At 39.9% G+C, this 12,440-nt stretch overlaps 1 protein-coding gene across 1 annotated transcript in view; it reads left to right on the forward strand.

The window, feature by feature from the left end:
• Positions 1–12,440, forward strand: part of LAMA1 (laminin subunit alpha 1) — a 239,231-nt gene that overhangs the window by 114,042 nt on the left and 112,749 nt on the right. The window contains exons 22-24 of the mRNA XM_040353992.1: positions 2,275–2,411; positions 4,512–4,748; positions 6,618–6,761. Of these exons, the coding sequence (XP_040209926.1) occupies positions 2,275–2,411; positions 4,512–4,748; positions 6,618–6,761 (518 nt within the window). The remainder of the gene's footprint in view (positions 1–2,274; positions 2,412–4,511; positions 4,749–6,617; positions 6,762–12,440) is intronic.

The raw sequence follows: 12,440 nt of genomic DNA on the forward strand, positions 1-12,440 counted from the left end.
GGTCAGTTTACATACTTCTGTCATCCGCAGCTCTGCTGTCTCTCCTCTGTCCCCCTCACCAGCCCCCCCCCGCCTGTCAGCTCCAGTGTCAGTGCCCGCCCCCTCCCCTCCTGTTGTTGAAGCTACATTAAACTTTTTATACCGTTCTCTGTTAAATGTGTGTGCCCCTGTGTTTTATAAAAATAAGCAATTTTTTACTGGTTTCAGATCGCTGCTTGGTGCTCACGTGAACCGCCACCTCTCTCCTCCTCCCTTCCCGACTTACGTCAATGGGGGGGAATCTCGGCTCCGCCCACTGCAGTTGTCAGACGAGGCAAGGAGAGAGGAAGCGAGTCATGACAGAGCAGAGCAGCTCTCTGAAAACAAGTAAAGAACGGCTTATTTTTATATAACACAGACACAGGGGCACACAGGATTATTAAACAGAGAGAATGGTATCAATTGCATATAGTGGCTTAACAACCACTTTAAAGGTGACATCTGTGTCCATGGATTTTATGGATATCAGGATGGCAGCTGCACACGTAGGTTTTTAAACTGACTCATTTCGATTTTAAAGAGTAACCCCATTCATTGATAAAAATACAAAGCTTTCCATGAATGGTGGTGGTGGGAAGTAAGCAACCAAATGTATTCTGTGTGCAGAGGAGAAGCCACTTACAGAGAACCTCAACAGGATCTAGAAGATTTCAGCTATCGCTGTAGTAGGGCTGACTACTACAGTGATTTTTAGCTTCTCCAGTGGCCCATCAACTGGACCAATGCAACTATGCAATACAAATAATTCCTGGAGATCAGCTTTAAGCCATATTCAGCAAGATATGTTTTATATAAAATTACTCAGTAAATAATATCAATTTATATCTTAGAACTAATAGAAAACATTATTACTGTAGCAGTAAAGAAACTCAGAGCTAAGGGCTCATTCACACAAGCCATTCCAGTTCTATTGCCTGGCATTCAGTGAACCGCTCTACTTTGAAAAAAGTACTACATGCATTATTTTTATACAGTGCACAATGCCCACACACCAGCACAACACAGTGGTGTATACCGGCTACACTAGAGACAGTGGTGTAGCGTGGGTTGTCAGCGCCTGGGGCGAGGCAAGTAATTTGCACCCCCCTGACCCATGGACTTGCCTTTTTTCAGCTAGCTCCAGTCAGGTCGCATGATCCACTGTGTGAGACAATGGTGGCTGTAGGGAAGAGGAGAGCGTGCTTGATAATGATTGGTAAAGTCTGGAGTGGTGACATCATGCATATGTTCCTATGTCCCATCTGTTGTTGGTGCTCCCTCCTATCCACACTCGTGACAGCGCCCCTCTAAATTTTGCGCCCGGGGCGGTGCCCCCCCTTGCACCCCCCACGCTACGCCACTGACTAGAGACAGGCATTTTGCCTTGTCTTGTGGAGGGACAGCCCTGGAATAGCTGTCCAACACAGTCCCACTACACCTGGTGTGAATGAGCCCTAAGGTATTTTATGTGTCATTGTCCTGGCTGCTAAGTCAAGTGACTGAGGAAAATGTCAGCTAGCAACACCGATGATGCCTAGTACACACGATCGGTTTTTCAGTCGGATAAAAAAACAATGATTTTCCAGACGGAATTCCTATCAAGCCTGCCTTGCATACACACAGTCACACAAAAGTCTGATGAACTTTTGACTGCCAAGAACGCGGTGACGTAAAAGACTGCGACGAGCCGAGAAAATTAAGTTCTATGCTTCTGAGCGTGCGTCGATTTGTTTCCAAGCATGCACAATTTTTTACCCTTTCGGAAAACCATACAGACAAATGACTTTTCTGCCAGGATTTTTTCCTGACGGGAAAAAAGAGATCCTGCTCTCTTTTTTTTTGTCCGGCAGTTTTCCTGTCAGAAAAACTACGATGGAGCATACACACAGCCGAGATTCCAGACGAAAAGCTCTCATAGCAGTTTTCCCGTCGAAAAAACTGGTCGTGTGTACGAAGCATTAATATCTATTTTTCTTATGTGTCCAATCTGTATTCTACCACTGTTCCATCTCAAATGAATCTCATGGTAAAGCTTTATAAGTTTTATATAATATTAAGCGTAACATAAAGATCAATAAGCATTCAGTTTTTTTACTGCTTTTCAGTAAATTGATAAGCTCTATTTCAAGAAATATTGCTTCAGTCCCTTAAATAGATGCTGTTATTTATATACAGGGTGACTAGTATGCATGTATTCTTTGTAACTGTCTTTCTTGATGATCAGATCTGTATGATTTGTATGATGTTTGTCCTCAGCTTGTGACTGTGAGCATACACAGAATAACTGCAACTCGCAGACCGGAGAGTGTATCTGTCCCCCTCACACACACGGACCAAAGTGCGAATTCTGCAATGCCAACTACTGGGGCCACGATCCTGAGCTTGGATGTCTGGTATGAAATGGAATTTCAAAACGCAAAATACAGTTGAAATGCAGGGAGGAGTAAAGCAGCTGTTGTGTATTCATTTTTGTTTGATAAACACAATAGTATCAGACCAGACTACCTAATTAATGACCCTCCAATTGAAACCCTTTCTATCTAAACCATATCTTTCAACTAACTAGCCAAGGCTTTACCCTTTCTTCCAGTTACTGTTTGATAAGACCGATTGCCACCCACCGAATGTATACGTTTTAATGTATATTTGCCTCAAGATCACCAGTTTGACTCTAAACCAGTAGTCCCAAACTGTGGCCCTGGGGTCAAGTGTGGCCCTTTTCTTACCTTTGTCCAGCCCTTGGGGCAACTGACACCAATTATTGGGCACTATTCCTCCCATTAAAACCAACGATGGGATATTTTCTACGTCCACTGGCCACAGTCTGTGTCACGTACCTAGTCACGTACCTAGTAGTAGAGCCCGATATGCAGGGATCGGCTTCTTTTACACCTCTGACTCTGGAACCCCTGATAGTGCAGACAGGGAGCTCTCGAGTGCAGAGTCGCACAAGTGCCTGTCAGGAACGCTGATGTAGAGACTGAGCTGAACTTCAGGAGACTGTAGGGATGCCAGCAGTGCAGTAGATGACTGGAACAGCTGGAGGCAGAGATGCAGGAAGCTGGAATCTGCAGTCAGCGGGGAAGGTGTTCTGTAGTACAGGACACAAGCAAGTCCAGGCAGGCCGGGTCAAAGACAGGCAGGCGGATCAGGTAACAGATTCGGAAGCAGAGGCAGTGTCGTGGTTCAGGCCTGGTCAGTAACGGGTGGGCAGCAAGTAGCTCAGAGGGAGTAGCAGAAGCGTGGTCAAACAAGCCGGGGTCTAGGCAGGCAGCAGGCAGGAGCAATCAGGAACAAGCCGGGTCTCAGGAACGGGTAAGCAGACAGATTAAACAGGTAGCAGGTGGGTCTCAGGAACGCTGTAGACCATACAGCAAGGAGCCCAGGTGTCAGTCGCTTTAAATAGTCCATTTGGCGCCAAGAGCCATCAGCGCGTGCGCGACCGTGCATGCGCTGACCAATGCGCCATCTTACATACTGGCTTGCCCTTCTTGACAGTCCGGCCCCCATAAATTCTTAAGGACAGTAAACTGGCCCTCTTCTACTACTTTTAACCATCCTATTAGCCAAATGTCATTGCAAAAAAAAAATATATATATATATATTAATGCAGCTAATGTAAGTACCTAAAACTCTCTTGATGTCCTGAAATTCCCTTCACCGCTGAGATTGGAAATGGGAGGGCCTGCAATAGGAGTCACATTTTTTTAATTTGTTATTTTTTAACACTTGTTATCTGCAAATGTAGTGTTGCGATTGCACAAGCCAATAGTGTTTGGTTGAAGTGAGCTGCTGCAAGATGTTGCTCTAATGCTGGCCATACACTATACGCAAAACCGGCCAAAAATGAACATTCGGCAGTGAGAAAAAATGATAAAGCCATCATGTAATGACCGATAAATGGTTCAGTGGACATAAATTAATACATGTTTTGTTTGTTTCTTTACATATACTTAGTGCAAACTGTTCGGACAAAATACACATTAAACTTTCAATTTATCGTTCGTTCGGCAGAACATTTCCAAATTTGTTCTTTGTTTTTTCGGCTCAAATACGTCCCAACGATTACCGATTTTGTGCCCATTAACTGTCTGAAAAACGAACGAACTGACCAAAATGACAGAACTTCGGCCGATTTTTCATATAGTGTATGGCCAGCATAAGACTAGATATACAGTACATGCAGTATATACGTGTTATATCCCTCAGTGTATGTAAAATGCAGTATAACTATGTGAGAAAAGCTAGTAAAAATAACAGTAATTGATTCACAGTGAACATTCCCTACTTTATTAATATTCTCCTGTTCCTTTTATAAATGTGTTAAAAATGAATTTATAAATGCAAAACTATCTATCTATCTATCTATCTATCTATCTGTCTGTCTGTCTGTCTGTCTGTCTGTCTATCTATCTATATATCTATCTATACATGTTTGTATATATTTATTATACAAACTCGTTTGAGTGTCACATTGATTTGATTCATTTTAGGAATGCAACTGCAGTACATATGGGTCTTCCAATCTCCAGTGTGACCTCACTACTGGCCAGTGTCTGTGCAGGAAGGAGTTTGCCGGACAGACTTGCAATACTTGTTTATTTGGATACAGAAATTACCCCAGCTGCATCTCCTGTGACTGTGATGTAAAAGGAACCCAGTCGGCTTGGTGCGATGATAAACAGAAGATGTGTAGCTGTGAAGAAGAAACTGGTAACTGTGCTTGTAAGGTAAATATACACTACTAATTTTTCAGATTGAATATCAAGGATCTGTATTCCAGTTGAATACGTTTAAACGTAGTATTGTATTCTTTTATGTTGCTCAGACACTGCCATCTAGTGGTGTATTCACAACATACACTTGTGCAAATATAAAACCTATACAGTAAAACCTTGGTTTGAGAGTATCTTGGTTTGAGATCGTTTTGCAAGATAAGCAAAATGTATTAATAAATGTTGCCTTGATATACAAGCGATATCTTGATATAAGAGTAGCGTCATGTCACAACTGAGTATAAAAAAGAAGAGGAGCCTCTAAGTGTAGCAATATGATTACATTTAATGAAGGTACAACATTTAGCAACTTACTGCTACACTAAGGCCCCATACACACGACCAAACATGTATGCTGAAACTGGTCCGCGGGCCAGTTTCAGCATACATGTTCGGTCGTGTGTGGGCGCGAGCGGGCCGAATTCCAGCAAACATTTGCCCGCCGGGCCTTTTCCCAGCGGGCAAATATTCCTGGACGTGTTTTAAAACCGTCCGCTGGAATCCTGCCCGCTCGGACATGTACGGTCGTCAGTACAGACCTACCGTACATGTCCAGGCGCCCGCCGTCCCTCGCATGCGTCGAATGACTTCGACGCATGCGTGGAAGCCTTTAAATGGCAGGCCCGCCCACGTCTCCGCGTCATCGCCGCGTCATCGTCGCGGCGACGACGCGGACACGCCCCGCGTATTGTTTACGCGCGGACTTCTGTACGATGGTGTGTACAACCATCGTACAGAAGCCCTCTGGCAGACATGTACGGTGAAAACGGTCCGACGGACCGCTTTCACCGTACATGTTTGTTCGTGTGTACCCGGCCTTAGAGGTGCCTCTCTTCTATTTTATACCCTGTAAAAAAATTTTTTTATGTAAAAGTGCTTTGGATTACAAGCATGTTTCTGGAACGAATTATGCTCGCAATCCAAGGTTTTACTGTATTTAATCTAGTTTGGCCGTAATAGGAGATATGTTGCTTAGTTAGGCTCCATGCACACTGAAGCTCATAAACTGCATTTTATTGCTGTTTGGGTGTTTTTTTTTAAAAGCCCATAAACTGCACTCTATGTTAGCCTATGTGTCCATGCACACATGGTTGTTTTTTAGTGTTAATGAGCAGTGGAGGTTATGGGCTTTATTCTGAACGCAAGAAATATGCGTTCAAAGTGCCGTTTTTTGGCAGGAAAAAACTCTTAAAACTCAAGATGCCGAAAAATGCTCAAACGCAGCTCACCAGCGTTTTTAGCGTTTTTTGATCCATTGGCATGGTTATATCTTCTTAGTCCTCTCCATAAAATTATCAGAAATTTGTGCTTAACGTAGAATTATAGGCAACACTTTTTTTTTTTTTCATTTTGGATAGAGTAAGGGGGGGTTATAGCCCCTGACAGTTTATTTTTTTACCATCCCCGACCCATTGCAGAGATTTCCTGTCACTTACTGCCCCATAGCCAAACAGGAAGGGAGAGTAAATCTATGCAAATTAAGGGAATACATTGACCACCCCCCCTCCCCCCCAGGCCATAAGAACTCGAAAATTTCAGGGTGGGTCTTAAATAGAAAGGGGTGTGGTCTTGACAGGGGGTACATGGGTCATATTTGAATTAGGGGGTACACGAGTTTAGTCAGACCTAGGGCAGCACAAAACCTAAATACACTACTGGGCTGCATACAGTTTGAATGTAAGCTATTTAGCATCTTCATCCCATGCCTGTTTGGACACGAGGTCTCCTGAAATCCTTCCTTATCTGTACCAGTTAAGTAGCAACATTTGTTATTAGTATTATAACTGAACTAATATTTTTCTTTTAATGTGTTTTGTATTTCAGGCCAATGCGATCGGTAGTTATTGCAATGAATGTAAAGGTGGAACCTTTGCCCTGCATGCTGAAAACCCACTTGGTTGTTCACCATGTTTTTGTTCTGGAGTGTCTGAGCTATGTGCAGAAGTTGAGGACTTTGTACGCATTCCTGTAAGTAATGTTCTATACTTATGTTTTATCCACCCGGTTAAATATAGGAGGCAAGATGTACATATTAAAATGTGCCTTTTAATTCTTAATACTTTTTAGCACAATGTATTATAAGATGATATACCATGTTTTATCGGTTGGTCTTTGGAGTAACCCACATCAGTTGCTTTTGTATGTATACTAGAAGTAAATGATCAACAAATATTTAAATACCAAATCTATATATAAAGCACAAGACTAAATTTGGATGTGGTTACAATACATAAAAATTGATTGAAGTGTTACTAATATATATTGTGATGGGGACCTTTCTGGTGTTTGTTAACGCTTTACGAATCTGTGATGATGCTTCTGTTTTGTTGTAATATTCTTTTTTCTTTCAATAAAAACTATTGGAGAATAAAGTGTTACTAAACCCAGGACCCTGCATTCACTATATCTAGTCTCCCACAGTACACAGAACAAGGAAATGCAATTATTTTAGTAAATCTAAACTGCTAAATACCTTTTCTCATCAGCAGTATATAGCAGTCTTGTGACTTCTATCAGTGTCCAGCCCAGCACTGGTTAAAGCTTGTAGGAGGAGTTTTCATTATCCACTGACCGTCCTATGCAGCTGCATGACCCCTGACCCTCTGTCTGGACAGTGCTAATTGGTCCTGTACCAATCACATGCACTTTCCCCAAAAAACAACTTTCTACCAATACACACCAAATTGAGCATGTGCAGAGTGCCTCCTAGGGCTCTGTGCTATCATCAGATGGATTGGGGACTGTGAAAGAAGGGGGAGATCAGAGAAGGGGGGATCAAACAGCCATTTCAAAAAGCAGAGGATTGCCCCTTACAGTGAGTATAACAAGCACACTTTACTGCATATACAGACTGATTTACTGTTGTGGGTTTAGTAACACTTTAATGTCAGACTAATGCAAACATTTATGGAATTTGACTTTACAATTATATCCGATTACTTTTATATCATGTGATGTTATTGCAGTCCAAATAGATATGGAGCATAAACACAAATGGGTGCACTGACATTATATAGAAATAAAGACATGGTAATGCAATTAGAGGAGTGATGAAGGCTGTTGGATTGGTTACATTAATGCATACAAGTTAGCTCTTAAGCTCACTGTATAACAGTGTTTTGGGTATGGCATAAACTATGACAAATAAATAGTTGGGTAAGCATCAGTAAATAGGAAAACAAGATCTGGATGATCACTTGTACGATCCCTACCAGGCGATCTCCCTTTATACATCATTTTTTAGATATTTCTCCAGTTATTTAAAAAGATGTGTGTACCATTCTGCCATTAGTCCCTTGGTGTTACTACCTTCTACCAGGTTGTTTGGAGTAGGGATAAGAACAAATATGAGAGATAAATGTTAAGGCCATACTCAGCTGCAATTATGTAAAAACACCATCAGAAAATATCAGAACATTGGGGGTTATTTATGAAAGGTAAATCCACTTTGCACTACAAGTGCACTTGAAATTGCACTGAAAGTGCACTTGGAAGTGCAGTCGCTGTAAATCTGAGGGGTAGATCTGAAATGAGGGGAAGCTCTGCTGATTTTATCATTCAATCATGTGCAAGCTAAAATGCTGTTTTTTAGTTCCCTTGCATGTCCCCCTCAGATTAACTTGATTCAATAAAAGGGGGAGGACAAGGAGAAGAGAAGAAAGGGGAGGGGAAAAGGTAAGAAAAGCAAGAGAAAAAGAGTGATTGGATAGATAAAGAGAAAAGGAGGGGAAGAAAACGAAAAAGTAGAAAAAAAAAACACGTATGGATAGCACTCACATGGGCCGCATCTGTAAAGTATTAAAGAGGAAGCAATATCTAACGAGTGGACATTGATGGTCAGACTTTCAGGCCAAGGAAGTAGATTTAAAAAAAGTTCAATTTAATAGCATATAAATACAAAACAATAATACAAAATAATATTACAAAAAATTATTATTATTAGCCACTGTATATTCCTCAGAAGTCGCCAACGCACGTTTCGCCGTGGGGCTTCTTCAGGACGAAGACGAGGAATGCATGTTTAGCAGAAAAACAGATTTTTATCTGTAATGATACAGTGTAAAGGGTTAATAACATATATATAAAAAAGAAAAAATTAATTAAAAAAATGAATATCTTATTGTATAATTACATGACAGATGGTCCTTCAGCGGAAATATCCATGAGGCACATATGATACACAGTAAACGACAGCACACGTCGAAAGTGAAGTTTTGGCAGGAATTTTCACACACCACACCAGGGATCTAATTTTAACAAAGATATGTATATACATACTAAATAAGTCCTTAATTTCATGGTAGTCAATGTCCTCAATGCGTATACAGACATAGAAAAAACAGAGAGAGCATACAATAGAAATTAAGATACAGCCAGAGTATATATATGTGAAGAAAAAAGAAAGCAAGACAGAAAACAACAGATATGTCTATCATGATAATACTAAGGATATATAGCATTTATGGTGTAATATCACAGAAAATCACCTTAGGTGACCAATAAAGGTCAAACGAATGGTCCGTGGATTTCAGGGTTAGAAAATCCCAGGCAAAGTACACAGCTCAAAAAGACTGTGGTTATAAGAACAGAAAAAAAGAGAGAAAGAAAAAAATATATATAAAAATAAAGATAAGAATAAATATAAAAAGCCCCATTATTAGCAGCCAAATTTGTTAGATTGTGAATAAAATAAATTAAACAAGCCCCTCAGATTAACAGCGACTGCACTTCCATGTGCACTTTTAGTCTACCTTCAAGTGCTCTTTGCACTTGTAGTTTGCACTACATAAATAACCCCCATTGATTTACTTAGAGAAGCAGCTGTGCATTATCTCTAATAGGAGTGAACTGGGTGTAGTCTTTGATTGCCAATTAATTCCATTTTGCCTTAGATATTTAGTATGCATTCTGTAATTGCAAAAGTAGATATTGTTTTATTTTTTTTTTTCAAATCACAGATTTAAAAGTGGAAAGGGCACAGCCACATTTCTAAAATAGGATTTTATGTGCTGTTTTCCATGTAATTGGGAGTCACTAGACCACAAGGGTCTTTCTAGTACTGGTGAATTTCTAAAAGTAATGTTTGGCTGTGTTTTCTAAATATATATATTTTTTATAATTGAAATCCAAGCAGAGAGATATTGAGAAATCCATCCAGAACTACAGGCTGTAAAATCCATTTTATTTTTCTAAATTAACTCAGCTGTAAATCACTATACTTCTGCTAGTGTATTATTAACGACTCTAAATTGTTAATTTTCAAGTTCAAGTTCAAACTAAGGCTTATTCTCACCTGCTCAAATAGATTTTAAATACCAAATCTTTTATGTAAATATATTTAGTTGAATTTATAACAAGTGTATACAGTATGCACACCATCTCTTGGAAATGTAAAGTAGATATGGGCATGCAAGTACATATCTGGATTTATTGTCACAAGTTACTGGAATAACATCAGTAAAATCACAAATTTACTCATACCTGTAAATTAATAATTGATTTTGTTGAACTAACATCATCCATCTTGTAAACTGCATATTAAACGCTTCAACTTTCTAAATAATTTTGATTCCATACTAGTTAGATCAGATCTCTGGACTAAAAGAATATTAGTTCTATTTTTGCTTTAGCAAAACAATATTTGGAAGAAAATTTTACCTCGTAGTCTTCTATAAATGGCTAGAATTAATCAAAGCCTTACCAATCTAAAATGTCATTATATTGTTACACCTAAAATTAAAATGAAATAAGCTCAGTTCACAAAGCTTACAAGGAAATGTGGCCATATTAAAAAATAAAAACCTGACGGTTATTTTCTGCTATGTCTAATGAGATTTGAAAATTACATTTTCACATGGCTAAAATAAAGATCTTTATCCTTGTTTTAAATCTTTGTGAACTGAGCCTATTGCCTGTTTAATGTCACTACCCAGTGTATATTATTTTACTGGCTTTGGCTGATATTTAAAGTGTGTTATAAGAGATAACTTGCGCTCTACTATGTTCTAATTTTTTAGGTAAATATAAACCATCAACCTCCAGTGAATATAGTGAAAATAAATGCAGCAAAAAAATAAATATAGTACATGTATAGTGACCGTGAATTAGCTGCAACCACTTAGTAGTGTACTCGAAAGACACTGCATAATAAATGTAAAAGAAAAAGATGAGAATGGTGCGCTTATTCAATAAGGTGCCATAAAGTAGTATACTCAAAGAAAAAATATGCTGAGTATCCAAACATACAAATAAATAAATGTGAATAAAGTCCAACAAAAGTCCAATGGTAGGAGTTAGTTCATATAAAGGCAAAAGTCTCATAGAGATAACTTGATAGAAGAAAAAACAGATAAAACATCTATCCAAGCATCGACTGTTACATTTATGAATTGGCCGCTCACCTCCAACAATGACCCAAGGGTCAAACAAGGCTCGTCAGATAAGGAATCCTGCTGATGGATCTGTAAAGGCATCCAGGTTCCAGGCGAAGACGAACTACGTCCAAAACTTGGCATCAAAACATCTTGGGTAATTCCACATATAGAGGAAACAGCTCGCTCCAAGGAATGGCACTACTTGTATAAATGGCGCTCAAAAGAAACAAAGAACAGCCATAGTGCAATATTAGTTCTATTTTTGCTTTAGCAAAACAATATTTGGAAGGAAATTTTTTTTCTCCATAAAGATTTTATTGAAAGTAGAAAGAGAACAATGTTACAGACAATACAGTGTCAACATTATATATTACATGCGAAATCCAGGAGAGCTACAACATATTGCTATGCTTGAGATTTAGGAACCAGCAAGACAGATATGGTTAGATTTATACAGCATTTTTGATAGCCCCACATAAGCTTTCAACTATCATATATCTCCCAAGGTGGAAGTAGCATAAGGTATCAAGGATGAGAGATACTGGGATATTCATAATCATGGGCCTCTGGATCCTTTTACACAGCATAACTCATAACCCGTTGTGGCCTGTTACCTACATATACCGATCCTATACCTGTCACTAAGTTACCCCTGTTGTAGGCGGTATGGGTGGATAGGGACGGCATAACTCCACCCCGTCCTCCCAGCATTAACAGAGAGAGAAGAGAAAGGAGAAGAAAGAACAATCCCAGTGTAGGGAGGGAACGAGAGAGGGGAGAAAAAGAGGGGGAGAGAAAGAGAAAAAGAAAGAAGAGAAAAAAAAAAGAAGGGGGAGGGCATACTACATGAAGGGGAACGCCTTAACTCAAAGTCATATAGCTGAGGAGATAAGTGAGGAGGGGGGTGGGAAAGCCCACTGCCCTCTCCGTCCATATCATATTGGAATACGATTGGACCAGAGAGATCCCAGACCAGATACCAACCGGACCTAAAATCACCAGCTGTCAATCAGCCTACGCTTCGCACAAGAGCCTGGTAATCCGCTGTGTCTCGGAACTCGAACCACTCGCTCCAAACGCAAGTGAAGGCGTGAATTCTATCTTGTGCCTTGTATATCAGCTCCTCTATCGCCGCTAAGTGGTTAATGCGTGTCACCCATTCTTTTATAGACAGTGGCACCGTAGCTCTCCAGTGAACAGGAACACATAGTCTAGCTGCATTGATCATGTGTATCGCTACCGAGTTGCGGTAGGTTTTCCTGGAAATTTTGGA

Source organism: Rana temporaria, chromosome 5 (genome assembly GCF_905171775.1).
Source record: "Rana temporaria chromosome 5, aRanTem1.1, whole genome shotgun sequence".
NCBI lineage: Eukaryota > Metazoa > Chordata > Amphibia > Anura > Ranidae > Rana > Rana temporaria.